The sequence below is a fragment of the Actinia tenebrosa genome, unplaced genomic scaffold, assembly GCF_029948245.1.
Source record: "Actinia tenebrosa isolate PJP-AT-01 unplaced genomic scaffold, QUT_ActTen_1.0 PGA_scaffold5__44_contigs__length_20552954, whole genome shotgun sequence".
In the NCBI taxonomy this organism is placed as follows: domain Eukaryota; kingdom Metazoa; phylum Cnidaria; class Anthozoa; order Actiniaria; family Actiniidae; genus Actinia; species Actinia tenebrosa.
Window position 1 is genome coordinate 1515458 of NW_028292582.1, and position 26857 is coordinate 1542314.

The 26857-nt window shown below is 38.7% G+C and overlaps 3 protein-coding genes and 1 pseudogene across 3 annotated transcripts; 2 read left to right on the forward strand and 2 right to left on the reverse strand.

Annotated features, from left to right (window-relative positions):
• Nucleotides 1-11099: 11099 nt before the first annotated feature.
• LOC148906276 (uncharacterized) lies at nucleotides 11100-12002 on the forward strand (annotated as a pseudogene).
• A 1870-nt stretch (nucleotides 12003-13872) lies between these two features.
• Nucleotides 13873-14693, reverse strand: LOC116292654 (uncharacterized). The gene is made up of 2 exons (XM_031700005.2): nucleotides 14481-14693; nucleotides 13873-14385 (listed from the first exon to the last, which is right to left on the reverse strand). Exons 1-2 carry the CDS (start codon nucleotides 14649-14651, stop codon nucleotides 13873-13875), a joined length of 684 nt encoding a protein of 227 aa, XP_031555865.2. The 5' UTR covers nucleotides 14652-14693.
• Nucleotides 14694-16050: 1357 nt separating this feature from the next.
• LOC148906277 (uncharacterized) lies at nucleotides 16051-20244 on the reverse strand. The gene is made up of 2 exons (XM_089038380.1): nucleotides 19809-20244; nucleotides 16051-18767 (listed from the first exon to the last, which is right to left on the reverse strand). The coding sequence occupies exons 1-2, from the start codon at nucleotides 20242-20244 to the stop codon at nucleotides 16087-16089; spliced, it is 3117 nt and encodes a 1038-aa protein (XP_088894506.1). The 3' UTR covers nucleotides 16051-16086.
• A 217-nt stretch (nucleotides 20245-20461) lies between these two features.
• On the forward strand, nucleotides 20462-25951 carry LOC148906278 (uncharacterized). Its single transcript, XM_089037727.1, has 5 exons — nucleotides 20462-21097; nucleotides 21459-21532; nucleotides 21636-21799; nucleotides 25692-25841; nucleotides 25923-25951. Exons 1-5 carry the CDS (start codon nucleotides 20717-20719, stop codon nucleotides 25949-25951), a joined length of 798 nt encoding a protein of 265 aa, XP_088893853.1. The 5' UTR covers nucleotides 20462-20716.
• The last annotated feature ends 906 nt before the right edge of the window (nucleotides 25952-26857 follow it).

Below are 26857 nucleotides of genomic sequence, written 5' to 3' on the forward strand. Positions count from 1 at the left end.
TGAAAGGCTTCGGAGTCGCGCTTACCGGCCTCGTAGGGTTTGGCAAACACCAACATTAACCCCGTGAGACTTCTTCGGGGGAGGTTAATGCTTTGGTTGATAACCTCATCCGTCTTATCCAGGAAGCTGAACGTCTTATACATCACTACGTGGTCGTATAAGAATGCCTTCCCGGAGCTGTATTCCATGCCAGCGCTACGGGCCAGCTCTTCGCTGTACACCGTTTCGTACTGTAATTCTAAGTTGGTAATAGAGTATGGGGTTGTCGTGGTAAGTGCACTGCTTAGCCCACCAATGATGTTATTAGCATCTGCTAAAGTTACTTCAAACTGCAGTTCGGATAACTGTCTTGGGTAATAGACACCGTGATTCGTGATTACTTCAAAGTCCAGTGGTATGACATACTTACTACCATAGGCGGTCTTTATTCGCTTTGCGTCTGCCACTGCGGTTTCTCCGCTGCCGTCAGTAGGTTGCGTTTTCGTAGGTGTGCGGACCTTACGCAGGATAACACTACCAATTCCTTGTTCTATCCTTTGCGCGCGGTCAAAGGCCGTCAACCATAAGTCTTTGTACGTGGTGTACAGGTCGTACCTATTTAAGTCCAGCAAGGATTCCCCGGCGAACTTTACGCGCATCTTAGAAACGATGTTGCGACCCACGTTGTTAACGATAATCCTTTCATCTGTGGGGTCAGACTGCACCGCTAAGTCGAACCTTAAAGCCAGGGTGCCAGGAACCAATACTAGGTTATCCGTTAGGCGGGGAACGCCCACATACAGCGTTTCTCCAGGCTTTGCGCTAGAAGGGGTAAAGGTGACCCGATGAAAGGTGCGTTCTGCTTTCAGCCCGCCAACCTGCTTAGGTAATACGTTTGGGTTTAACTTTGAGCTTATCATATATAATGGAAGTAGAAGGAACGGATTTTGATCCCCTTACCGAAGAAGGTCAAGTCGACATTAATGACGAAGAATACGAGTCTTTACTTCCTAATGACAACGTAGACGGACGAGGTCTCTTTGAGAAATTGCTGAGCAAGTATGGCGTCAGGGCCCGCGATGCTATGCGTTCTTTGAGAGATAAATTCAAGTCTAAGAACCCCCACACGCCCATTCCAGAATACTTACAAATGGAATCCCTTGGCGTGCGGTCGGACTTAATGGCGGACCTCATCGAGGACCTAAGGGAGCGATACCCAAACATAAACCTGGCTCTCTTAGACTTCCAAATAGGAGACAAAGGGCAAGTTCAAGTTAGAGAATCGGGTAGGGAAAAATGGCACAACCTGTATCAAAGGAAGAATTCCCACCTGCTTAACAACCAACTTCCAAAAGGAGTCACAAATGCGCTGGGAACGCCCAACTTGACCATGCAGCGAGGCTCGGCTAGGGAGGAAACGCAACTGGATTTCGGTAGGGCCCTTGAGGCGGCAGCTATTGCAGGCGGCCATGGAACATACGAAGAATTAAGGGCGCAAGTAGGAACGCTAAGTGAGTCACTCCAAACCAAGACAGAGGAAGTTGCTACGCTGAACTCTCAAAAACGGGAATTGGAGGCCAAGATAAATAAAATACGGACCTTACCAGCACGCCTTGCCGAGCAAGCCTCTTCTGCATATGATTTAGCGGAAGCGCATCGAGAATTGGCCGAGATTACTAGCCGAACGGAGGCAGTTAATAACGACTTAGAACGAATCACCAGGGAGCGCGAGGACCTCTTAAGGGCAAGTGAGGATTTGGCGGCTCTTAAGGTGTCTTTCCAGAATCTAGAGCTGGAAAACGACGTCCTCGAAGGAAGATTTAAGGAAATGGAAGACGAATTCATTAAACAAAATGAACTAACTACTAAAAGCCATGCAGACGAAATCGTAGACTTTAGGAATAGACTTTCTAAGGCGTTGGACGAAAAAAGCGACGCAAGGAATCAGCTAAGGGCTGCTTTGAATGAAGCGGCGGGAAAAGACACGGAACTACAGCGCTTAGGACAAGAATTAATGGAGTCTGTTGACAGAGAAAGGCAAGTAATGCTGGACAAGGCAGTGGCGGAGGAACAAATACGACAACTTCAACAGGCCGTCGAAGACTTGGAGTACGAAATAGATCGACAGCGAGTAATAATCGAAGATCAAACTCGCCCTGAAGAAGAAAGGGAGGCAGCCCAAAAGGAAGTAGAAACCCTTCAGGAAAGACTGGCGGAATTACAAACGCAAATAGAAGGTAAGGAAAAGGAGCTGGGGCTTACCACCAAGGAAAAGATAAAAAGAGCTCTGGTGAAGTATGGTATTCCGCTGGCATTTGCGGTCGCTATTTCGAGCGTAGTAGGAGTCATCCTTAGCACGCTTAAGGCTACGGGCGCTGGCGTAAAGAAATTAGGCAATGGACTAACGGACTTGGGAAAAAAGATGGCAGCCGGTCTTCCTGGGCTGCTGGGTTCTGTCGTTTCCTTGGCACTTAGGACCGGCGGCGAACTGTTGAAGTTTGTGGGGAATAACATTTGGATCCTCGTAGTAGCTATTGGAGTGGTACTCCTGAAGAAGATGAAGGCTTAATCTTGTCCTTGTGTATTACTGGTGGCTTATCGTCGTCGGGTGTCCGAGGCGTCCTCGACTGGGGATAAGTAAAGATAGTATTCGCACCGCCTTGATAATGCGGTAACAAGGGTATGGCGGTCATGGTAGAAATGGGTTTATGATTCCACGTATTGTTGGGGTCGGAAATACCACCCATGTAATTTATCCTCACATTACCGTCGTGGGATAAGAATTGCAGCTTAGCATATTGACAGTTAACTATCATATGAAAAGTAACCGGTGTTAAGTCTTCAGCACTTAGCGTAGGAGGCTCCGCAGAGAAGTGCGTCGGAGCTCTGGTGTTAACTTTTTTTCTGCAGGGTAATAATGGTTGATTGTTTTCATCAACTAATCTAAACCCCACATTTGCGCCATTGCCGGTGTTAATGCTAACAGTGCATATTATTAATCCTAAACCGTTAACTTTTACCCACATTCCAATGTCAACCCACTCATCCTTTTCTCCGTATGACCTTTCATCTAAATCGTGAACTTCAGCAAACATAGTTTGCTTCTATATATTTAGAGACTAACCACCGTAAGAGTGCTGATGGTGGCGTGATTATATTTTTTATTTCTTTGATCATGTATGCTATTTACGCAAACGCTGCCGGTGTCGTCTACGCGTATTTGCAGCTTTACCTTCCCGTGGCAATCGGCAACCATGTGGAAAGTACAAACTGATAAATTCTCGCTGCTGCTGGGGTTAGGTTCTATGGAAAAGTGTGTGGGCTCTCTGTTGTTTGTCTTTGCGCGCATTGGTTGTAGAATGCCGTTTGTGTCAAGAAACCTAAATCCTACGTTGGCATGACTTGACGAACCAAGGCAAATGCTGCAGAGGATTAACTTCTTCCCTGAGTAGTTCAAATTCACGGACATGTCCTCAACGTCCACCCAAGAGCTCTGGTCATATTTTTTCTCGCCTGTGTAAGTCGTATAAACACAATCTGTGCCGCTTACATAAGGGTTCATCATATAATTAAGCCATTATGTCAATAGCATCAAAACTGGTTAACATTATGTTACCCTTTCTCTTATAAAAGTTAATATGGTCATATATAGTATGAAATACTATTGTGTATACGTAATCTTTCGAATATGGGGTAAACGTATAATTATTACCATGAAACCCCGCCCCATTTGAGTTAGTCTGCGTCCAACCACCTGGAATCATGCTAACCACATACGTATATGTCCAATCTTTTCGGTTTCCATCTAATACGAACTCCAACGCAAAGATCTGAAAATCTTTTGGGTGCTTCACAACACCGTCTACAGTTACGGTTCCTCTGTAAGTGTGATCACCATCAGACACATCAACACCAGTAAGATCAAATCTGTATCTTCTTGCCTTGGGCCCTGCGAGACCTCGTAATCCTGTGTCTCCTTTGGACCCCCGCGCTCCGGTGTCTCCCTTATCACCTTTAGGACCCTGCAGTCCGGTGTCACCCTTATCCCCTTTAAAACCCCGTTCTCCCTTATCACCTTTGTCTCCTTTAGGAGCTCTTTTATCTGTGTGTGGGTTGCTTACATCCATATATAATAACCCAGACCAACTGCTGTGACCACCAAACCCACTTTTAAGACTTCGTGGTCATATTCTTCCTCTTTTTTAGGTGTTCTTCTTACCATCGTATTCTTAGGTGTAATCTTTGGTGGCTTTTCTACGTGCTCCTTCTTTGGCTTCTCCACGAAATGGGGAATGTTCCTAAGAGTGTCAGAGTTCACGTCATTCACCCCAAACTTCATATCCTTAGTAGCTCGTTGAAGTTTGTTGTTGTATCCTACTACAGAACCAGTATTTATAGATAAATTACTAGGCATTAACCAACAACCCGGGGCTACTGCATAGTCCAACCTCGCCTTAGAATTTTGTATAGCTAGTTGGTAACGCTGTACGCCCTTGCTAATGTCGCCCTCCAAGATTGAACTTTCGAATAAGATCAAGGCTTCGGCTCGCGTCTCTTCTGCGGCGCCAGTATTTCCGATTATGCTAGATCGGGTGTTTACTTGGGCTCCAAGGATAGAATACACGTAAGCTTCTATGCTGCGGTTCAAACGGGCAAGGCCGGCTTTGGTTAGTCCTTTACCTTCTGGGGGTATGAAATTAAGATATTGCTTTGTTTGCTCGTCGTTGGTAATTTTGATAATCAGCGGGTTAGCCCCTGCATACTTACCGCCCTCGTCTTTGAACAAAGGTCCGTCTCTGACTTCCTTAGTGGTCTTGGTATTTGGTTCAAAGAAGGTGCTACTGTCGTGAGTTTCCTTATGATACCCAGTGTTCCATCGTAGATTCAACGCATGAACTTCCCTGTTGCTTAGCTCGTGCCCACCAATCCCCCAATAAGCCCAAATATGCCCCAAGCCATTGTTAGCACCGACAGTGCATCTAAAATCCTTCCCTACAACACCAAACTCCTTACAAAGCCTGTTATAGGCTGGAACATCGTATTTATTATCTCTTGGATAAAACGTGGCATCTCCCGGCAGCGCAATAACACCCATTTCATGTAGTATTCTTCTAACCGTGAAGTGGAAGTGAAACATGAATATTGAATTCTTCATCAAGTTTGCACTTACACCGCAGCCGCTAGTGGCACACCAAACCGCAAAGTTCAACTGCTGCGGCCAATAACGCATGTTAGGACCACTTAACCATTCATGAGATTCCTTAGCGGTGGTATGAACAATGGGCACGTTTTTGAAGATATCTCGCACCTTTAACGGAAAGGAATGGTTGTTAGAGATCCGCATGTTCAATGTCAAATCCAAGCTTGGGTGTTTATCAAATGACACCGCGGGTATCGGATAAGTACCGGTACCAAGCAATAATTCCTTTGACCAACTGGGTTCAACATGCGTTGGCGAATGCTTCAGTTGATTGTCTATTTGCCCCACCAGCGTAGGCTTCAAGTCCGCATTGCTGTACATTCTGGAGCCGTTATAGTAAATACCGTCGGGCCTTCTTTCGAACTTACTAGGGTCTGCATGTGGAAACATCTTCCTAAAGGCCCTCCAGTTCCAATAATCCCTGTTGTCATGATGCGGCTGCGCCGCTATGTTATTTCCAAAAGCGTCGTACATTAGTATATAATGGATGTTATACCATCAGCACCTCCACTTTATCCTGATTTACCTAAGGAGGGACCTAACGAATTAAACGCTGAAAACTTCCGCTTGAATAAGGCAAATCTAATCCTCGCTTACTTAGAGGGTCAAACGAAACACTATGAGGAGGTCAGGAAAAAGTATGCCAGAGCCCGAAGCATACTACATAAAATCGCAATAACTTCAGGCTCCATGTCCGTGGCGTTAACAGGCACCGGCGTTGCTACCTCACTCACCGGGCCTGGAATAGTCGTTGGCGTTCCTTTGGCAAGCGTTGGAGCCGTTTGCGGCATCATTTCCGCTGTTACGACAGGCATTATAAAGCAATTGTCCGGTAAGATATCCAAGCACGACACACATATAGCCCTGGCAAGAGCAAAGGCTAACACCATCGCCGACTTAGTCTCCCAAGCTCTGCGGGACCGCCGCATAGACGACACGGAGTTTTCTTTGATCCTCGCGGAGGAAAAGAAATACGGCGAATTAAAGTCGGGCAATAAAAAAACCATCGTGAAAGATCTGTCCGAGGAATCCCGCAAAAAGATCTACCAGCAAGCGAAGGAAGATCTACAAAGAAAACTCGCTCAGTAGACATCACATGGGGATTTCGACTGCACATTTCATCTTCTCGGAATCCATTCTAACAGCGGGTGCTGGGGGTCTATTTGCTGGAATATTTCGTAAATTACGTCGGGGTAATAAGGAATATCCTTATCCAGCCGACAGAATAACCACTCGGCCCTTTGCATATCTGGGACATGAGGAATACGCCTACCGGTAATGTCAGACAAAAGATAGGGAATAGCTTTGTAATATTTCCCTAGCTTTAATTTTTTCAATGTCTTTCGTAGACTTTGCGGCGAGGGCTCTTCTAAATGGTCTATGATTTTCTGCCTTACTTCGTTGTTTAAATATACCGGATGTAAACCTTGAATATGACTCATCCAGTCTCGGAAGTATTTTATTCTTTTATATGGCGTTTTCTTACGACCTCCATTGGCGTAATACTGCTCTCTGGTAGCACTTGGTACGGCATTACGAATATTCTTACCACACTCGTAACACTGTGCTGACGTGTCGTCTTCTATCTGCATTTTTTTACCACAACACCAAAAGGGTTCTGGCTTAGGTATGACAACTTCAGGCCTTAGACAAATTATGCAAATGTCGTTAACAAACTTCTTACATTCATGCATCGTATATCTAAAGGATATCTTTCCCTCCGTTTACGATCCCCAAATAGAGCAGCAGTAAGGCGCTCTTCGCGATGGAGGCTGATCGCGCAAGACCCCCTGTAGGGCGGATTACCGACCTCTAAAACACCAGGGGGGGCTGATGTTTTTCGACTTGCGATTTTTGCCAATGGAGGCTGATCGCGAGTCCCCCTTACTGCTGCTGAACATCATTTAGGAACAGCATTTTTCAAATCAAAGATGTAAACACGTGTTGAGATATCTGCAAATCCTGTAAGTATATAAACTCTAGTTTAGGAACTCATTTATTTCATCAACGTTTCATTTAACACTAACACAAGGTTTATGTTATAATATAGATTGACTTCAAGTTAATTAGTAATAGGTATTCTCAGGTGTACTGAAGCTCACTAATTCTATACAATCTTTGATATTTTTTCTCACATTTTCTTATTGAAAGTATATTTGTATAGAATTATTTAAAATTAGTGAAAAGTGTTCAATAAATTGAGTTGATGATCAAGAAATCACAAAACACACTATAACTAAATCTCTCTGTTTAAGGTTGGTTTTAAACAATACTGGAACATCTAATCAGGAAAGCTTCGTCACATGGCATTTTCTCTTGCTCCTAGCTCTTCAGATTCAGTGACCAGTTGCCTTTGCCATAAAGCGGGGTTCAAGTCGCAAGGTCCTCTAACTGACTTCACTTCTCTCAGTTGGAAAACTTTTAAAAATGCCTGTGACATCCGATAAGATGAAATTTCAAAATCTATGGAGGGGAAATGGAAGACAGGTCCATTTGGAGGCTACCATCGACTCTGTTAAAAGAGCTATACGTCCAAAAGTCACCTTGAACGAGTAACCGCTAAACGAAGGAAACTTGAAAAGGATATTCCCTTCATATAGACCATAATAACCAAAGAAGACATACCTCAAACAAGATCTTCTCGGCAATCTACTGACATCAAGAGCTGTTGGATATGCCAGAAAGAAAAGACGGATGCAAAAGAACAACGAAGAAAAGTTGACAAATTGTGAGACTCAACAAGCTGGAGAAACGCTTCTTCGAGCAGCAAAGGTCCGATCTGACCAAAGACTCGTTGTAGCGTTAACTGATCAAGATGCTGTCGCTATAGAATTATGCTATTATAAGTGATGTTATCGTGGCTATACCAACCTCAAGCAATCGGATGTCAAAGAAACTGACCAGGAAGGAGAATTTGAATGTCAGTACGATGCAGCTTTCAAGCAATTGAAATCCGATATCATTGAACCTAAACTCTTTGAACAGTTTGAAGTTTTACGTATGAGTGAACTTAGGGGAAGGTATATTGAAAAACTCCAGCTGCAGGGAATAACTAACCGCTTCTATCGATCAGAAAAGCTTAAAGCAAGAATTCAAAAAGCGTTTCCTGGTAGAGTGAGTTTCTGGCACCCTCGATATCGTTCTAAGAGTGAACTTGTATATTGTAACGACGTACTAAAAGGTCAGATTGTGGAGTCTGCTGTTGATGTTGATAACGAACAAGATATGATAATTATATGTATTATGTTGCAAAGAATATTCGAGCCAGCCTTTTAGGCCATGACGCAAACCATGCCATGGCCACCATATGCCATTGACGTAAGCGGTAATCGCATATCGTTGCCAGATTCTGTTTGCAACTTCCTGACCTGGATTCTAACTGATGACAATTGCCAACCACAATGTGATATAGATGAAGTTGAACTGAAGCACAATTCTGTTCAGCGATTAGTCCAGTCTTTCTGTAGCTGATGATAAAGATTTGTGACACGAAGCTGCTTCTACATGCCAAGCATGCTGCCGACAGTGGAGAAAACTCCGTCATAATCAAGTCGTAAGATACAGATGTGGCAATCCTTGCTTGTCATTTCAGTAACCAAATCCCTGCACGCCTTCTACTTATGAAAAAAGTGAAGACCAGAGTGGTGTATCTCGATGTCTCTGCCATATCAGAAGAAGCTGGCCCTTTGCTTTGCAATGCTCTACCTGGTTTACACGCATTTACCGTCTGTGACTCCGTTATCTCTTTCTCAGGCAAAGGAAAGAAGGCGCCACTGAAGCAATGCAGAATCAATGAAGCAGACTGTCAAACCATGTAAATGCTTAGGAGATCGTTTGAAGACGATGATGCTCTTTTTTCTCACTGTGAAAGATTTGTTTGACACATGTATGGTTACCAAGAACTTTCCAGAATTAATAGTTGTCGTTACCAAATGTTTGCAAGCAAACAATCACAGTCACATTGTCTACCAACTTGTCAAGATGCGTTGAAGCACCATACCATGCGGGCAAACTACCAAGCCGCTGTTTGGCGACGGGCATTAGTTGCAAATCCCAATGTCCCATCACCTGAAAACCACGGATGGATCATTCAAGAAGAAAGCCACTCCCTCCTGCACCAGCAGCACTTCTTGATTTGATAATGTGTGGATGCACTGGAAAATGTTCAACTGGCCACTGTACTTGTCAGAGAAATGGCATAACGTGCACAGATGCATGCATGTGTGCTGATCAATCAGATCAATGTGAGAATCTCCACAATGCATCGGAAGATCCTGATGAGGATGATAAAGAAGACAACAGCGGCCAAAATGATGATGATGATGACGACTAACGTTTGTCAATAACGATGATTTAAAATCAACCATCGTTGAAACAAAATTTATATACCAATAAAATAGTTGATTTCTCATTAGTCCATGTAGGTAAAACACAGAATGATTTGAACATGTCACCTTAAAAAAGATTAAATGTTCATAAGCTAAGTAGGTTACTGCCAATATACTCCTAAAAATTCTAAACATTCTAAATTTCAAAAACAATAATTTCTGCAAAATACTTTGGGTTTTTCTATTATTTATGAATGCTACAGTATCTCGTACTAATTAGCCAGATGCTTTTAGGATTTATCTCAATCACTTTAAACATGCTTTATTATTTCAATATCTTAGGGAATTGGGACAAAAGAAAGTTTTACTCATCAGCATAAAGAAAATCAGTGTCCTCAAAATCTTCCTCAATACCAGATTGTGGGAAATGGGCACGAATACACATCACTGCACATGAAGGTAAAGCCACTCTGATTTCTTTACCTAAAACGCCCCAGCACCATCGAACCAACTGCCTATATCCAATGTGTCGATTTCTCCTATGTTCAGGACCTTGGTAAGCCTTATTGCCATAATACTGTCAATACTGAAACCATGCAGCTTACAGTACCAATCGAATTAAACAGACTGCCTTGAAAACAGGATTATTGGTAATACAAGAAATTGGCTCCCTAAGATTTTCCTCTTCGAAAACTTGCTGTTTTTTGCTTATTATTTGAAGTACTTCATGACAACAAATACTCTCAACATCTCGATCCATTAAGTCTACAATAATACCTTTAATTGAATGACCTGAAATAATAAAATATAAATAAAGTCACTCTATGAGATGATTGTAAGTTGCAATACCAGATAGTTTGTTCTTCTTTTGAAAATTAGGAAAACATATAGTCAACATATATGCTTGGAAGTAAAAAGACTTCCAAAACTGTTTAGGTTCAGTTATGATATAGTTTGGTAGAATTCCTGGCCAACGACATCGATTTTAAATAAAAATTGTACAACACTGAATTCCAGCCTTCCAGATTAGAATGACACATTTTTGGCTGAACAGTTATCTTGACTATAGCAGATTCTATAACATTAAAGAGGATTCATATGAAGATTGCATCTCAAAACTTCAAGATTTAATTCTTCATCGAACTGGAAGACGTAAACCTGGAAGACCTCGCCCAATTATCGCAAAATTCCCCACAGACCAGAAAGATATAAATTTTTACAAAAAAAGCGAAACCTGAAGGACAATGTGTACGTATCTGAAGGTTTGATTTAAAAAGATCTGGTAAAAAAGACACAGTACAAAGATATTATGAGAGGGGCTTTCCAGTAAGGTCGCAAACCAAGATTTCATAATGGCCTCCTGTATTGTATTGATGGACAACTTCATATTCAACATTGAGTTAAGTATAATACTTCTTGTTAATATAGTTAAATTATATATTTCTCATATTTTCAATTTAATAATTGGATTGAACTGCAATTCATAGAGACTTCAACGCTATTTTATCTTTTGCTTATTATAATTTTCATGACCTGAATCATGGATAAGTATGCAAATGACTCCGATGTAAACATAAAATCATTTAATGATCATGGGTTTGTTTACAATAGAAGAGCTACATGAACTCTCTTCTATTGTAAAACCTCAATATGCTCTATCGCATTTGGACGCAAGAAGTCTAAACAAGCATTTCAACGATTTTCGTGATATACTTCTCTCAATCCCTTTCAAATTTGATTTTGTCGGTTACTGAGAGACATGGATAAACTCTCAATCTGATCTGGAAAAGTTTAAACTACCTAATTACACTTTGATTGGCAAACATAGGGTAATCTCTCCAGGCAGAGGAGTCGCATCGTTCATTAAATCTAACTACTGTATTAACATAAGAAATGACTTAAAGCTTGATGAAACTTTATGGATTGAAACGCAAGATTTGATAATAAGTATCATATATCAACCTCCAAATTTTTCAAATCCATTTTTCATGGAAAATTTTACATAAAATTCATCTTTCAAAAAAGAAATGTTTTATCTTGGGTGACATCAATATAAACACCTTAAAGAAAAACAAGTTTTCTAAGAATCAATCAAACTCATTCATTCCGAAGGCTTTATTCCGTTAATTAGCGAAGCAACTCGTATAACAGAGCATTCTCAAAGCTGTATTGACCATATACACACAAATTTCGAATCGTCTACTACAAGTGGCAGCATTGTTGCCGAAATTGCCGATCACCTTGCAGTCTTTGCTATTTCATACGAGCCTAAACACAGTCCATATCCTGATAAAATTGAATTTCGTGACTTTAAAAAATTAATAAACAGCTTATTGATTACATCGAACAACTTCAAAATGATCAATCATGCAGAGGCAAAAAAATCAATGAGGTTGGAAAAAAACAGGCCAATAGAAAGATCAAGGAACTTAAAAACAGAATTCAATGTGCACTTTGGTTCTGTGAGACATATGGTCTCAACCTTAACTCAGTGAATTTGGTTGATTCAGCTGGCAAAAATCATACATTGAAGTATGATGACCTTGACATTGAGGATAAACAGAAACTAGAACAAGTACTTTACCTCCTGGATACATTTTTCATTGCAGATGAATTTTATCATGAGCTAACAATGATTCAAGATGGTTTACCAAAGTCTTATCTAATAAAACAACTTGGACAAGACATGAACAAAGTTGTACACATAGAGAGAACACCTGGTAGATGCCCTGGTGCACAATTGAATTTAAGTGTTATGCTGAAAAACAGGCTTGAATCAATGTTAGAAGAAGATCCAGATTGTTTTCCTGATGAATTAGTACAAATTAAGTTTAGTGGAGATGGGTCTAAAATGACAAAATCAACCACATTTATCCTTGTGACTTTTTCCATTCTTCAACAAGGGGAGAAAGTAATGTCCTCAAAGGGTAACAATGTAGTTGGAGTGGTCAATGGAGAAGAGAGCTATGATACTATTTCAGAGTCATTTTCAAATCTATTTCAGGAAATAAATAACTTAATATCACAAGCTAAAATTGAAGTAAAAGGAAATGAATACAAACTAGAAGTATTCCTAGGTGGAGATTACAAATTTTTATTATTGGTTATGGGTTTAAATGCTGCCAATTCTATCTACTCTTGTTTGTGGTGTAAAGTCAGTGCTATAGACAGGTGGGACACATCAAAGGATCAAGACTTTTATAAGGGTGAATCATATCAAAGATCACTAGAAGATATTAAATCATGCTGTAAAAAAGCAGCCTCTGCAAACTATGGATGCATTCGACCTCCCTTAATTAACATTGATATAGACCACATTATACCAGATGAGTTACATCTCCTCTTAAGAATCACAGATAAACTGTTAAAAAATTTAGTATTTGAGGTCTGCGAAAGAGATGCACTCGAGGAATTCTCAAGAACTGGGAACATTCCTACTGATACCTCCTTTGAACAAATGTTAGTAAAAGCAATCAATGAATGTGGAGTTTCATTCTCAATATGGAGGGGGGAAAATGCTGATAATGCAGTGACTGAAATCAGAGATTTTACTAGTTTGTTAGGAAATGACAAAAAAAAACTTTTAAAGGAACTTCCCTCTAAACTGGATGGCATTCTCAATCCTGAAACTTGTGACACAGTAAAAAAAATCTGGACTTCCTTTGAGAAACTTTACAACATCATTTCAGAATTTACTCCAAAATCAGGTGATGCAGACAAAATTTTTTCTCAAGGTTGTGAGTGGATCAATCTCTTCTGTTCCCTCAGGGGTAAACGAACTGGCTATGAAAGACCAAGAGTGACACCATACATGCACATGATTCCCTACCATATCCCCACTTTCATTACTAAATATAACTCAGTAAAACAATTTACAGGTCAGGGGGTTGAGAAGAAGAATGACACAGCAAAAAAAATATTTTTTCATAAGTCTAACAAATGGGATGGAACAAGAGACATTCTTTTGTTAGAAGAACGCCAGCATACACTCAGAAAACATGAAAGAGTCAAACAGAATTACAGAAAAACAAATCTAGAGTACTGGGGCTCAGAAATCAGAGAGAAGCGTGCTGAAAAAAGACAACCCAGATATGGAAAGTACTAGCTGCCCAATCCCAGCTCCTACCCAACAGCAAAGTGAGGACAATTATAATAAACAATCTGTTTCTCAACTTAAAAAGCTTTTAAAGAGGAAATGCCATGACAACAATATCCGCATGAAAGGTATTGACAAATTGAAGAAAGCAAGGTTAATTGAAGAGCTGGAAAAATTGGACAGTTGAGTTCACCCTCATGATACATAAACAACAATTCAGTGCTAAATCAAAGTTCAGACATATCACATTTAATTTGTAAAACACCTATCTATTTAATACATGTACCTGGAACCCTTGCAAATTTTACACTGACCTTCTCAATATACAAAGGAGAACACTCTTGCACATTTCCATTCTTATCACAGTAGTGTGTTTTGGGTGTTTTGCCCAGAAAATATCTCATTTTCACAGGAAAATGGACCTTTGATCCATCACCATGAATATCATACATACTGTACCATTCCTGGGGAAATTTGCATTTTTTTAAATCATCTAAATCATATAGAAGCCATTTTCCATAGACTAAGTCTTTCCTTTTAGCATTAAATAGACATTTGAAGACATCGTGACGGAAATTAAGGGTTACAGTTTGCACAACAGCTTTTCCTTTTAGTGCTGAGATAAGAGAGCTTCTTAACACATCTAAATGTTCTTGGATAAGTTCTTGTGATGGTTTAGGGTTGTTAAAATAATCCAGCAGTGGTTTAGAAATATGGTCCTCCGGCTCCCATGTGTTTTCAAAAGAGCTGTAGCTTTTCCACTTCACCAGAAACATAAACTCCTGTAAAGGGAATTGATTTGTTTTAAAAAAAAACCAAAACAATAAGACCATATGGTATATAAGTTTACGATCTACAAAACATACAAACATCTTACCTGTCCATTTCTCCTTCTCGCAATAAGTCTCTCTGCCTCATAAACACCGATATTATTTTGAGAGTATCTTCGCTTTTTTTTTCTTGGAACTTCCAGGTCAATACTACTCAAATGATGCAGAGCTTTATACGAAAATGTCGGCAAACAGCGTTTAGCTCTGCAAGACGCCATGTTGTGCAATGGGGCAAACCGCTGTTCAATGTGCGCGGGCTCGAAAAGTCCCCGATTTCTGGCGATGACAAAAATTCGACTTTCAAGGACAAAGTTAAAGTGCAGCTAATTCAGCCTGGACCACTAGATTAGATAAAAAACGAGCATGACATGCAAACAACATCTAAACAAGCAACCAGAAACTCTTCTATCAATTTTCATCGTTATTTATTTTAAAAGGTAAGCTAGGAATGACATTAAGTTTGCATAAATTCAAGGAGTATTCCAGGAGTTTTGGCGTTTTCCCCTATTTTCAAGGGCTTTTTAATCGCCCTTAAAAACGCGTTTTCAATTCTAGGACTTTTCAAGGATTTCAAGGAGTAGCACGAATCCTGATATTAACAAACTCAAATATGATGGCAAAGAGTTTAACCAAACGAACTCAATATCTAACAGCCTAAATAATTATTTTTGGTAAAGTTGCATCTACACTTTGTTAAGAGTTCACCCTCACTCGACGAAATAATGGATTTGGTCATCATATGTCCGCTTGGCAAATGTTGGGCAAATATGGTGCTCTATATTTGCCCATACATTTGCCTATGCAGGGAAAGGTCGGGGTAAATTTCTAATAAATTTGCCATTGCTTTGCCATACATCTGAACACATGGGTAAATATGTTATATATTTGCCCTTAGTTTAGACGCATTTACCCAGTGGGGATATATGATAACCGTTTTTGCCCTATATTTGCCCTATCGTCAAATGAAGGGCACATATGAAATCAACTTTGCACTAGGCTTTGCCCCATATTTACCTGGGGAGCAAATACAATACCCCAAACTGAGTATATCCGATGTGAGGTTTCCGTTTCAATTTATTGCAATCAAAACTTTTCAAAACAAATCAATAATTTTTCAACTGAATTATGATGGATGTTGGCTTGTTTTTACGACTTACGAGGGGGGAGTGCATGCAGGTCCATCTCAGTCATATGTGTCAATTTTTTCTCCTAACGCATGACATCAATGTTGCGACCACATTAATTCAATCATTGCTTTGCTTTGATGTCATGAAAGTGAGGTTATATGCGTTGATACACACAGGAAAAAACGCGGACGATGTATTTTTAATATGCGTAAGTCGTACATGCGTTTTTTCCAGTGACAATAAGAAAACTCATTAACCCATTAACCTCAGCTGCATTTCAAACCGCTAACATCTGTAATATTATTTGAAGCATCAATTTTGTTTAGTCTAAACATATGAATTCATCTTTTTTATTGGCAATATATGCAATTTCATTCATAATTATTTTAATTCATCTAATTTTAAACTCATCAAAGAATTCATTCAATTTTCATTTTGACTATCTAGTTACTGATGCACAGTTCAAATAGTTTATTTTTGATAGCTTTGAATATTTTTCCTGGATGATACTTTACTGTCATCTCCATCATCCGTACAATTTACGTAGTAAAGGACAAACAATTAATACTCTTTCTTTGTCAATAACATCGTAAGCAGCAACAAACTGGCTGTGTATCCTTTGTATGGGAATGAATGTAGAGGGCCCTTCCATTTCAAACAAGTTTCTGCACCAAATTTCATGTGGTCTGCCAATCCTGTGTCTTTCTGGATGTCGCTGATACCATCGAACCTTTGCCATACACAATGATTCCTGCTTGCCATCAATTATAATGGTTTGTTTAAGAAAGAAATCGACAACACCGGGGCGCAAGTCAAATGAATCGGTCTCAATACTGCCACTATATTGGCCACACCAACTTGCAAGAATGAAGGAAGAACGTTCCAGTCTAGAGTCAGAGGACCCTAGCTTTGTCCCCGAATATCCAATGGTACTAATTCTCTCAAACGTATCGGTAACACATTCAATGACCGAGTGTTGAGGTAAAATTGTTTCATAAGCTTTAAAGAGATATTCTGTATAGTCATCATCAAGAACATCAATGGATCGAGGTGAAAAACATGAGTATGCATTCATATTGCTCCACTCTAAGCAACGTAGTACTTGACCAACTGAAAGATTAAGTGTTGATGGTATTGATGGGATGCTTTCGCCAAGTGTTCCTACTTGTTGTGCCTCCTGAAGAAGTTGAAATACTGGTTGGAAAGTTTCTCGAAATCTCTCTGGTAAAGGGATATCTCTTAGTTCATGCTTTTGGAGAAATTTTCTCATGATTTGTATTTCAACAGATCTATTGTTAGTTCGAAACGCTCCTAAAATCCCATTGAAACGTTCGAAGCTGAAAAGCCAAAATGAATATACAGGCCCGTAATCTAAAATACATTGTTTGAGGTGCAGGTGTAGATGCATGTTTGGCGTAACACGTTCCTTTCCATATCGTTTTTCAAACGATTTACAAAATTCCACTAGGTAATCATGTCCTTCTTGTAGCTCTTCAGTTGTAATAAGTGGAGAGCAAAGGTGAAAGCAGGACAATACGAATAACCTCCACAGCTCCAAATCATCTGTTGGAACGATATTCCAAATGCAGAATACAGAATACAAGAGAGTCCATGTTTTCCACTGATCAGCAGTAAATCCTCCAAACGATGTTGATATCTTTTTCGGGAGACGCCCAATAAATGATGGTGCTTTGACGTCATCTACCTTTTCCTGGATTTTATTCAAATTTTCTTTAGAAATAATTGGCGTTTCAGCATTTAGCCATACATTTTTCATTAAATGTTTTGCTGTCCCTAAAAACAAATTGTGCATAGGATCAACAACATGGTAACGAGTACAATCGAAGTAAGGCAACTGTAAGAGTTCAGAATATCTTGTTCCAGTGGAAGTTTCAATTTGGTTTCGTTCATCAGCGGTTGTTGCATTGAGTATTTTCTGAGCCTCTCTTCGGTGCTCTTCATTTGTCCTTGGTGTATCGTCATCTTCGAAACCTGAAAAATCCATGCTACTAAAATCTCCGGGAAAAAATCTTGTGCACTTTGAGCACCCTCGGTGAGCAGTACATCCTAAGAAACCGCAAACTTTTCTTAGTGCAGGAATGTCACAAGCAATACAAAGGAGGGCAGCTCGAAAACATCTTGCTGTTCTACTCCCATGAGGCCGAACTTGGATGCCTTCGTGCCACAATAAGTTCAATTCGGCTACAAGTGGTTGTAAGTACGTATTGATATTCAATTTGGACTCGTGTGGACCAGGTATTACCCCAACTATTATTACGTTTTCCTCTTTGTACCTTTCTTTTCTCGGAAGATTTAGGAGGACCATATATATGACTCCAACGCTATAGACACTGTGCTTAAAAGGCTGAAACCAGTCAACATTCAGCATAAAAGCATAATTATTAGGCTGGGCAAGGAAAGGAGTGCCGTTAAAATATTGCCAATCTTTCCACACTTGGCCATCGTAAATATCAACTAAAATATCGTCCGGTACATTCCGATTTCTCCAAATCTCACATTTTTGTACAAAGTCTGGTCGCTTAATAAAGTGAGTTAGAGTGTCTCTGATGCTTTTATAACAATAAACTTTATGTGGGTACAATTTCGTCTGTCCATTTTTCAAACGAATTTCCTTAAGCAATTCCGCTCCACAAGGTGTGCGGCGAAACAATTGACGGTGATTCGGAAAAGCAATGTGAGAACATGGTTTAGCAATGACACGCCCGAATCTTGTTGTTATGCAGTCTTGAAAACGGTATAGGGTGTCGCATTTCGGACAAACAACATACTTTGAATGCTTATCTTTAAAAGAAAGATAATTTTTCAAGAGTTTGAAGGAGCTCGGGAAAACCAATACTGCGGTTGGGAAAATGATTGGCGAAAGCTCACACAAAACCTGAAAAATCGCTTTAAAAAAGGCGAGGAGAATATCAATGCCTCGGTCTGGTACAGAAAAGTATGCAGACCAAAAGCACACAAACAAGGCAATCCAGTTAATAAGGGTCACTCGGGAACTTGCTTCGACGGCAACGCTTATTTCTGCACTAGATTGTTCAAAATCTCTTTCTACGTCTTCGATATCAATATCCCAAGTTTCAACCAATCTCCTTCTTTCATTTCCTCTTATCTCTTCATGGTCAGATTCACTGTCCAACTTGTCATCCAAAAACACTTGATCTTCTTCCTCAAAGTTATTTATTCCGTCTCCTTTAAACATAAGCAAATACGATGTATTTTATTCATTCGGCATTGTATAACTGCAACATAGTATAAGATAAAGTCTGAAATCATTATAATACTAGAAAAAAAAAATGTCAGTAAAAAAAACCTCATGGGCTAAGGGACCGGTCATTATTTAAGTTGGGGGGGGGGGGGGGGGAGAAAAATTGGGGGGGGGGGGGGCCTGAAATTTTTGCTAGTGAAAGTCTTGAAATTTAAAAATGACTTTTAGGGAAAATTTTTAAATTTTTTACTACAATCCATGGGGGGTTTTCGATAAACTTGGATGCCTTCAAAGGGGGGGCCTTGAAATTTTTTTGCGTCACTGACAATTTCTCCTCCACCCCCCCCCCCCCTACCTACAACTTAAATAATGACCGGTCCCTAAATGTATAATTTTGACCCAAATTTTGCTCTGAAAATAAATGATTTCCATTGAAAATAAAATATAAATTTCTAAGTCAGCAAAACAACAATTTATAATTCGTGAAAGAAAAATGATAAATCGAAAATAAAAAACCCAAGAGACATATTAAATAAATTACTTATAATTGTATTTCTCTAACTTGACAAACATGTTTTGCCGGATACCATGCTATCTCAGGATGACCACAGTCATGAATTGATTTGGAGACGAAAATGTACAGCAATATCCATTTGAACATAGTAAATTCTTTTTGGCGTTTTAAATGAGTTATCTCTAGCTATGATTTTATAAACTCTTTGAATGAACCTTTCTGAATGAACACTGAGGTTTTAATGGCAACCATAAGCCGATTACTTAATAATGCACCCTTCTTAAAAGTAACGGTGAAAACGAGGCTAAGATAGAAATAGAAAAGAATCATTTGTACCTCTAACTTAATCTCGCTTCAATAACACTAATGCTTGGTAGTAAATCCAATAGGGGAGCTAGATCATGTGCAAATCAGCCGCTTGTTAAAGATTCAGTCTTTTATCTATGCAGTTTGACTTTATCATTTAAAGATTATATAATCTAATCATCAAATAAACGTATAACATCAATACCTTTTTGTGAAGTAGCTGGTAAGAATTCGTCACTTGATGGTTGGTTTGTATTTGGCACATCAGAGGAGTCTTGATCAGTTTGGTCCAAAACGTTTATCTCGCTGTAGTCATTAGAAGAAGTGTCGTTCTGGCCGTCAATCTCGTGAGTGAAAATACTATCATTTGAGTCTTCGTCGTCATTCCGCTGTAATTGCCATTGATTTGTTAAAGGATCATAAAATTCTTCTTTGTGACGGCAAAATACTCTGTAATGTAAATCTTCGTTACAATGAAAGCAATGATAACGCTTTGACATCGCAGAAGACATTTTGTTTTCCAGAACTATATAATTAAAAAGACGTTGTGTATCATTGGGATAATTACTCAAAATCCAAGCATTTTGAATGGCTAACAGCCATATTCCAGCGTAATAAAGTTCCACGTCCATCAACCACATGCCATTGGACAAAAGCACGCCGGATCTTTATTACCGCGCCCTTTTCCTTAGAGCTGTCACTGTTGGCGGCAGATAATGGTACGATGGTTTTAGAGCTAGAAGCTAATCAAGTTTATTGCAATGATATTTCGTGAATCTAGGCTTTAGAAAAAATTTCATAACTTTATAAAATGGAGCAAATAGCTTTAAGATAATAGATATATTACTTAACATGAATCCTGGATACAACTTCAGCATTTTTATAAGACAGTTATTCCTTTTTTTATTATTAGACTTCATTATATGAACGTATATGTCATCACAAGTCACGTGATACGCCGTGATAGATAGGGGGTAGATTTGTTCGGTGGATGTGCTTATTCGTTCATTCGCCTTTTGGTCACAAACAGGTAACAAACTCTGTCGGTCATCTAGTTTCTCGCACATTCTATATCTTTGCTTATAAATTGCGTTCATTCGTCGCGATCAAAAAATGGGAAGAACATCTACACCTTTACCAGGACGCCCAATGCCAATCCATTCTGTTACTGCAACTACCAGTACAAGCAGTACGAGTAGACATACTGAAAATGGCGCCAATTCTCAAAGGCTTAATATACTTATTCCCTCTGTCCCTGGTGGTAACGAGGATGTGCTAAGAGAACACAGAAATCGCCTATTGCAAGCAACAAGCGAGAATGAGAACGTTGACCCCGACAGCGAAAAAGAAGAAATTTCTTCAAATTTCGAAACGATTGTAAAACAGTTTAAAGAACTGCAAGAACAAAACCGCCAAATACTAGCCGCCTTAAAAGAAAGCCAGCAGAACAAGGACAACAGCAAGACCAAGATTACTGTCTCAAAGGCTGTTGCAGTAAGTAAAGTGGCAATATTTAAAAAAGCAAGCTATTTTTATTGATAATTTTACTGGGAATTCTTGGCGCGAAGAGTAGTTGGTATAATTATGCAGCGGTATAATTTATGCAATGCTAAAATTGGCGGGAAACCCGCCATGGCAGTGGTTAATGCTACCAAACTTTACTATTGATTTCCAATAACAAGACACTGAATGATAATGATAATTTCCTTTTTTGTAAAGGAATTGATTTGATTTCGATTTTTTTCCCAATATTATACAATCACAGCCATAAAAATAATGAAAACATTATTACTATGTCTAAGAATAACTTAAGGTACATCTTATGATTTTAATGAATTATATTATGTTATTACAGTCTGAAGTACGCTTGGTAGCAAAGAAATTACGGGACAGGGAAGAAAACCCTCTTATATGGGATTTTACTAAAGCGTAAGTATAAAAATTTAATAAAAATGATCTTGTCTGAATCATCCATAGTTTCTTTCCATATTAAGTTTCCACTTACCACTCAAATATGGCATTTCCTAATTAGTTTCAGAGATGACGTCAACGAACAGATTAATAACGCAATAAGGGATAGAGTTCTGAATGTTCATAAGGATGTCTCTGCCGTCGAGTTAGAAGGTATTTATGTATTTTATATTACGAAGTGCGAAAGGCCTTATGCACCTATCAAAGTTAACCCGGGGGGGAGGGGTGAGGACAAAGGGTGGTGGTGGTCGGGGGGGGGGGGGAGGGGGTAACGAAATCCTTTTAGAAATATTCAAATGCCGAAGGGAGGGGAAGCAGTTTGAAATAAAATAACACGGGAAAAAAAAAACAAAACAAAACAAAACAAAACAAAACAAAGCAAAAACAAATGGATGCTAAAGGAGTAATTGTCGGCCAAATGCCAAAATTTCTAACAAATTTTGTCTCAAGTTTTAATATATGGGTACTTGATATAATTTCAGCTGCCCTTAAAAGTCACTTTCTGACGAGAAGAAAGAGAAACAAAAGAGAGCGTTCAGGGGCCCTTGGAAGGTATCAAAAGATGCAGCGGAAAACACAAAGAAAACAAAATGTAAGTAAACTGAATTTGCAACGATTATGACTTTGTTTAATAAGAAACTTTGACTGACGGTGTTTTTTTTTTTCTTTTTTCTTTTAGCTCCTAAAATCCAGATCCAAGGCAGCGGACTTGTCAACCTCGCTATCACCAGGGGACAAAGAGAAAGTCAAGGCAATTATGAAACTGGAGTATATGTCATCAGAGGAGTCGATGTCAGAGGCGGATGACCAGGCTGATGACGATACAGCGGACAGTGGCTCTGATAACGAAGGGGGCCCTACTAAGCAGAGTAAAGTTTTAATAAAACACCCTCTGCCATGGAGAAGCCCCCTAGCTAATCAGTTCATGGAAAGCATGGACCGAAAGGCAAAAAGGAGGCTGTCAGAGCGCAGTCTCACCATGCTTTTGAAGCGGAAAATCGGGGAGCCGTCAAGACGCCCAAGGCCATCTGGAGGTCCCGAATGGGCATTGAGAGCCTAAAGGTTTTTATCAAATCAAGGGCACTGGGACACCGAACGTGGTTGGGGTTTCTACGAGTTTTATGAATTAAATCTTGTGTCACTGTTCCTCCGTTCCTTTGGCCTGATTTCTAGGGTTTTCGTTCTTCTTTCGATTACTTGAACGTTATACTCGTTTACTTGAAGAAATCCAAAGGTCAAACGGTATAGCAGCGGCTATCTAAGCCTATTGACCTTTGGATTTCTTAAAGTAAACAAGTATAATGTTCAAATAATCGAAAGAAGAAGGAAAACCCTAGAAATCAGGCCAAAGGAACGGAGGAACAGTGACACAAGATTTAATTAATAAAACTCGTAGAAACCCAACCACGTTCGGTGTCCTTAATTAAGTTTTTGCAGTTATAAATGAAGTGTACTACTACAGAATATCTAAAAAGAATCGTACATAAGCCACAGATCGATTGACAACTAAATATATTATGATCTCCTTTCACAAATTCTGTCACAAGATGAAACAAACACCTATAATTAATTTACAGAACTAGCATTTTCAATTAGTTGTAGTTAACAAATTGTTCATAGTTAATCAGTCGTCAAGAAAAGGAAATTCACAATAAAAATGTTTCAGTATGATTTATGTCTTTTTTCCTGCTTCTTAGTATAGGTTAGCTATGTTTAAAGTATGAGGTGGTTGTCACGACATATATCGTTTCTATTTTTTTTGGCCTGCCATAAGTGACAATAGCTGAAGACTGATAATATAGTTAAATTTAGCAAATATGATGAGCATAATTCAACTGAGCAAATATGGCTAAGACGCGCTGGTACATCTAAGGCATTAAGGGGGCATTAATCACATATACGGTCAGAGCATATCGCATGGTATATGTAAGGCATAAATCACATATACGGCCTGGAAAAATACAGGGTATATGTAAGGCATTAATCACATATACGACCTGGGCAAAGACAGGGTATACGTAAGGCATTAATCACATATACGGCCTGGGCAAACACAGGGTATATGTAAGGCATAAATCACATATACGACCTTGGAAAATACAGGGTATATGTAAGGCATAAATCACATATACGGCCTGGGAAAACACAGGGTATATGTAAGGCATAAATCACATATACGGCCTGGGCAAAGACAGGGTATATGTAAGGCATAAATCACATATACGGCCTGGGAAAATACAGGGTATATGTAAGGCATTAATCACATATACGGCCTGGGCAAAGACAGGGTAAATGTAAGGCATTAATCACATATACGGCCTGGGAAAATACAGGGTATATGTAAGGCATGAATCACATATACGGGCTGGGCAAATACGTGCACATATCAAATGAGCATTCACATTTACTACCGGGTAAATGTATGGATGATATGATATCTGCTATATATTTGCCGTTTGGGATTTTACTGGGCCATACGGACTTTGCCATCTGTGCCCATGGGATAAATGTGTAGGTACATATCATATACAGTCATTGGGCAAATATTGTCTACTATTAGTCAAATATGATATTTGCCCATATATTTGTCTATATGTTTGCCTACATGACAAATCCATTTTTTCGTCGAGTGCCTCTACACGCCATTATTCCTCATATTTAACTAAATTATCAAGTAAATTACTTCCTTTGAGGAAGTAAACGAGATCGAGGTTTTGTTATAAACTACAGCATGTGCAAAATGCTGCAGCGAGACTTGTTAGTTTCTCTCGTAAGCATGAACACATTACTCCCGTTCTTTTTTACTTTACACTGGTTGCCAGTGGAACAACGTATTGAATTCAAAATTCTTTTATTGACATATAAAGCTTTAAACAACAGTGCTCCTTCTTATTTTTCTGACATTATAAAATCTTATGTCCCTATTCGTTCTTTGAGATCTTCATCATTAAACCTGTTATGTAAACCATCTTACAATCTCAATCTTTATGGAAAAAGAGCTTTCTCTTTTGCTGCTCCTGATTTGTGGAATTCCTTGCCAGTTAAAATCAGGTCCAGCACATCTATCTCTACTTTCAAAATAGATTTGAAGACCTGGCTTTTCAAGAACGCATATGATTAATCTAATTGACTTTTATTATTTTATATTAAAATTTTTACTTGAGTTTTAATAAATGATTTTTATTGAATTTGATGCAATGTAAATGTTTTTAATGATATTAAATTGTTAATTTTTGTTATATTGCAAATTGTTTATTCTATGTATTTAATTGAATCATTGCCATGATGTTTATAATATTATAACAATTTTAAAAAATTTTAACAACAAAGTTAAATGTTCTTATTTAAAAAACTGTAAAGCGTTATTGAACAAGCGGATACTAACGCTATAGAAATTTTAAATTATTATTATTATTGTTATTTCTAGAAAGCCTTGACACAAAAAAAATCAATTGGTGCTGAAAAAATTCATCCCCTCTTATTATCCAAAGCTTCAACAGAAATTTACCGGCCACTTACCTATATTATAAATTAATCATTAAAACAGAAAATATTTCCTGACTCATTAAAAACGGCGAAGGTGATCCCAATTTTTAAACAAGGCAGTAAACAGTTATGTAATAATTATCGTCCAATATCAGTCCTTTCAGTTCTCTGTAAATTGAATGAAAAATGTGTGTATCAACAACTTCTATTTTATATGTCGACCGAAAATATTTTAGCTCCAAATCAATATGGCTTCAGACCTGGTCTTACAACCATAGACTGTTTACTTGATGTTATTGATGAAATAACAAGCAGTTTAGACCAAAAAAAATTTGCAGTGGCATTATTCCTAGATTTCTGTAAGGCGTTCATCACAGTTCATCATATCATAATGTTAGACAAGATTTCTTACTATGGAATAAAGGATATTGAAAATGCCTGGTTTAGGTCTTACCTAAAACATAGGAATCAAAAAGTTCATCTATGTGAGAACATAACTCCATATTATGCAAAGCTAAAATTGTTAAAACTTCCTAATATTGTAAAACTACATACCTGTTTGATAATCTATGATCATCTTTATGAGTTTAAACAATCAACTTTTTTCAATTATAATTTTCAATTTCTTTAGTCTCTGAGCAACACAACTATGGAACCAGAAGTGCAACCTCTGAGCTCCTACTAAATCCATCCTATAGATTAAACATCAGAAAATTCTGCCCCACTGTCAACGGCATTCATTTCTGGAACGATATTAGAAAAGCTACAACTAGAAATAAATGTAAATCTTTTCTGATTAAACATTACCTTAATCAATATTAATTCTGTTGTATTATAATGTATATTTTCTAAATTCTTCTAGCACCTACATCATTCACTCCTAGATTATAACCTAGATTTTGTTTCCTATTCCACTCTATTCATTTGCTTTTACCCAAATCATCGACATAGGGTCTCCACAGTGACATACTTTCGTTTGATGAAACGATATGACTACAGGAATAGGAATGCGACAATCGTGAACGTCCTATGTAGTACCCATTTTCAAGATACCCAACCTAGAGCAAAAACACTTGAACTGTGAAATAGGATCAAAATAGTTACTAACAAATAGTCGCTATTTAGATACTAATAGTCGTTATCACTGAGCCAGAACAGTTTATGACACAACAAGGAATACACAAGAGACCAACACAAATATGTTTTTATCCAGTTTTATTTCAAGCAAATTTATTAGAGTAATTAGGACTCACACAAAGGAATACACAAGAGACCATCAATTGTAAATGTTTTTATCCAGTTTCATAATGAACATATTCATTAGCGCTTTCATTTTAAGAACTTAGTGCATTATTCTCCAACTTTTTCTATAAAATTTCATTACCGTCAAGATACGTATTTCTAAAAAAGAGTCCAATATCGCAATCATTGGATTATCTTCAAAGGCTCCAGGGGATAAGTTGATATTCCACAACTTCATTCACTAAATCAGCATTAAAATTCCCTTCGATGGGTATTGCTTGCATAAATCCCTCGTTAAAACCACAAAGGCCTATTACAGAGTATTTTGGCACTGCTGGACTTTTTCTTCTATACAATGGTAGTCGATGGTAGTATTAAAAGCAGTCTCATCAAAAAAGTACATTATTGCAGGGTCGATATACATTCGCAAACGTATAAATTCTTGACGGCGTTGTAAGACATACGGGGAGAACCTTTCCCGTGCTACTGTTGTTGCCACAGGCGGGTCCTCTGTGTCAAGTGCGACGCCGCGCGGTATGTCCAGCGGTGGCGCGT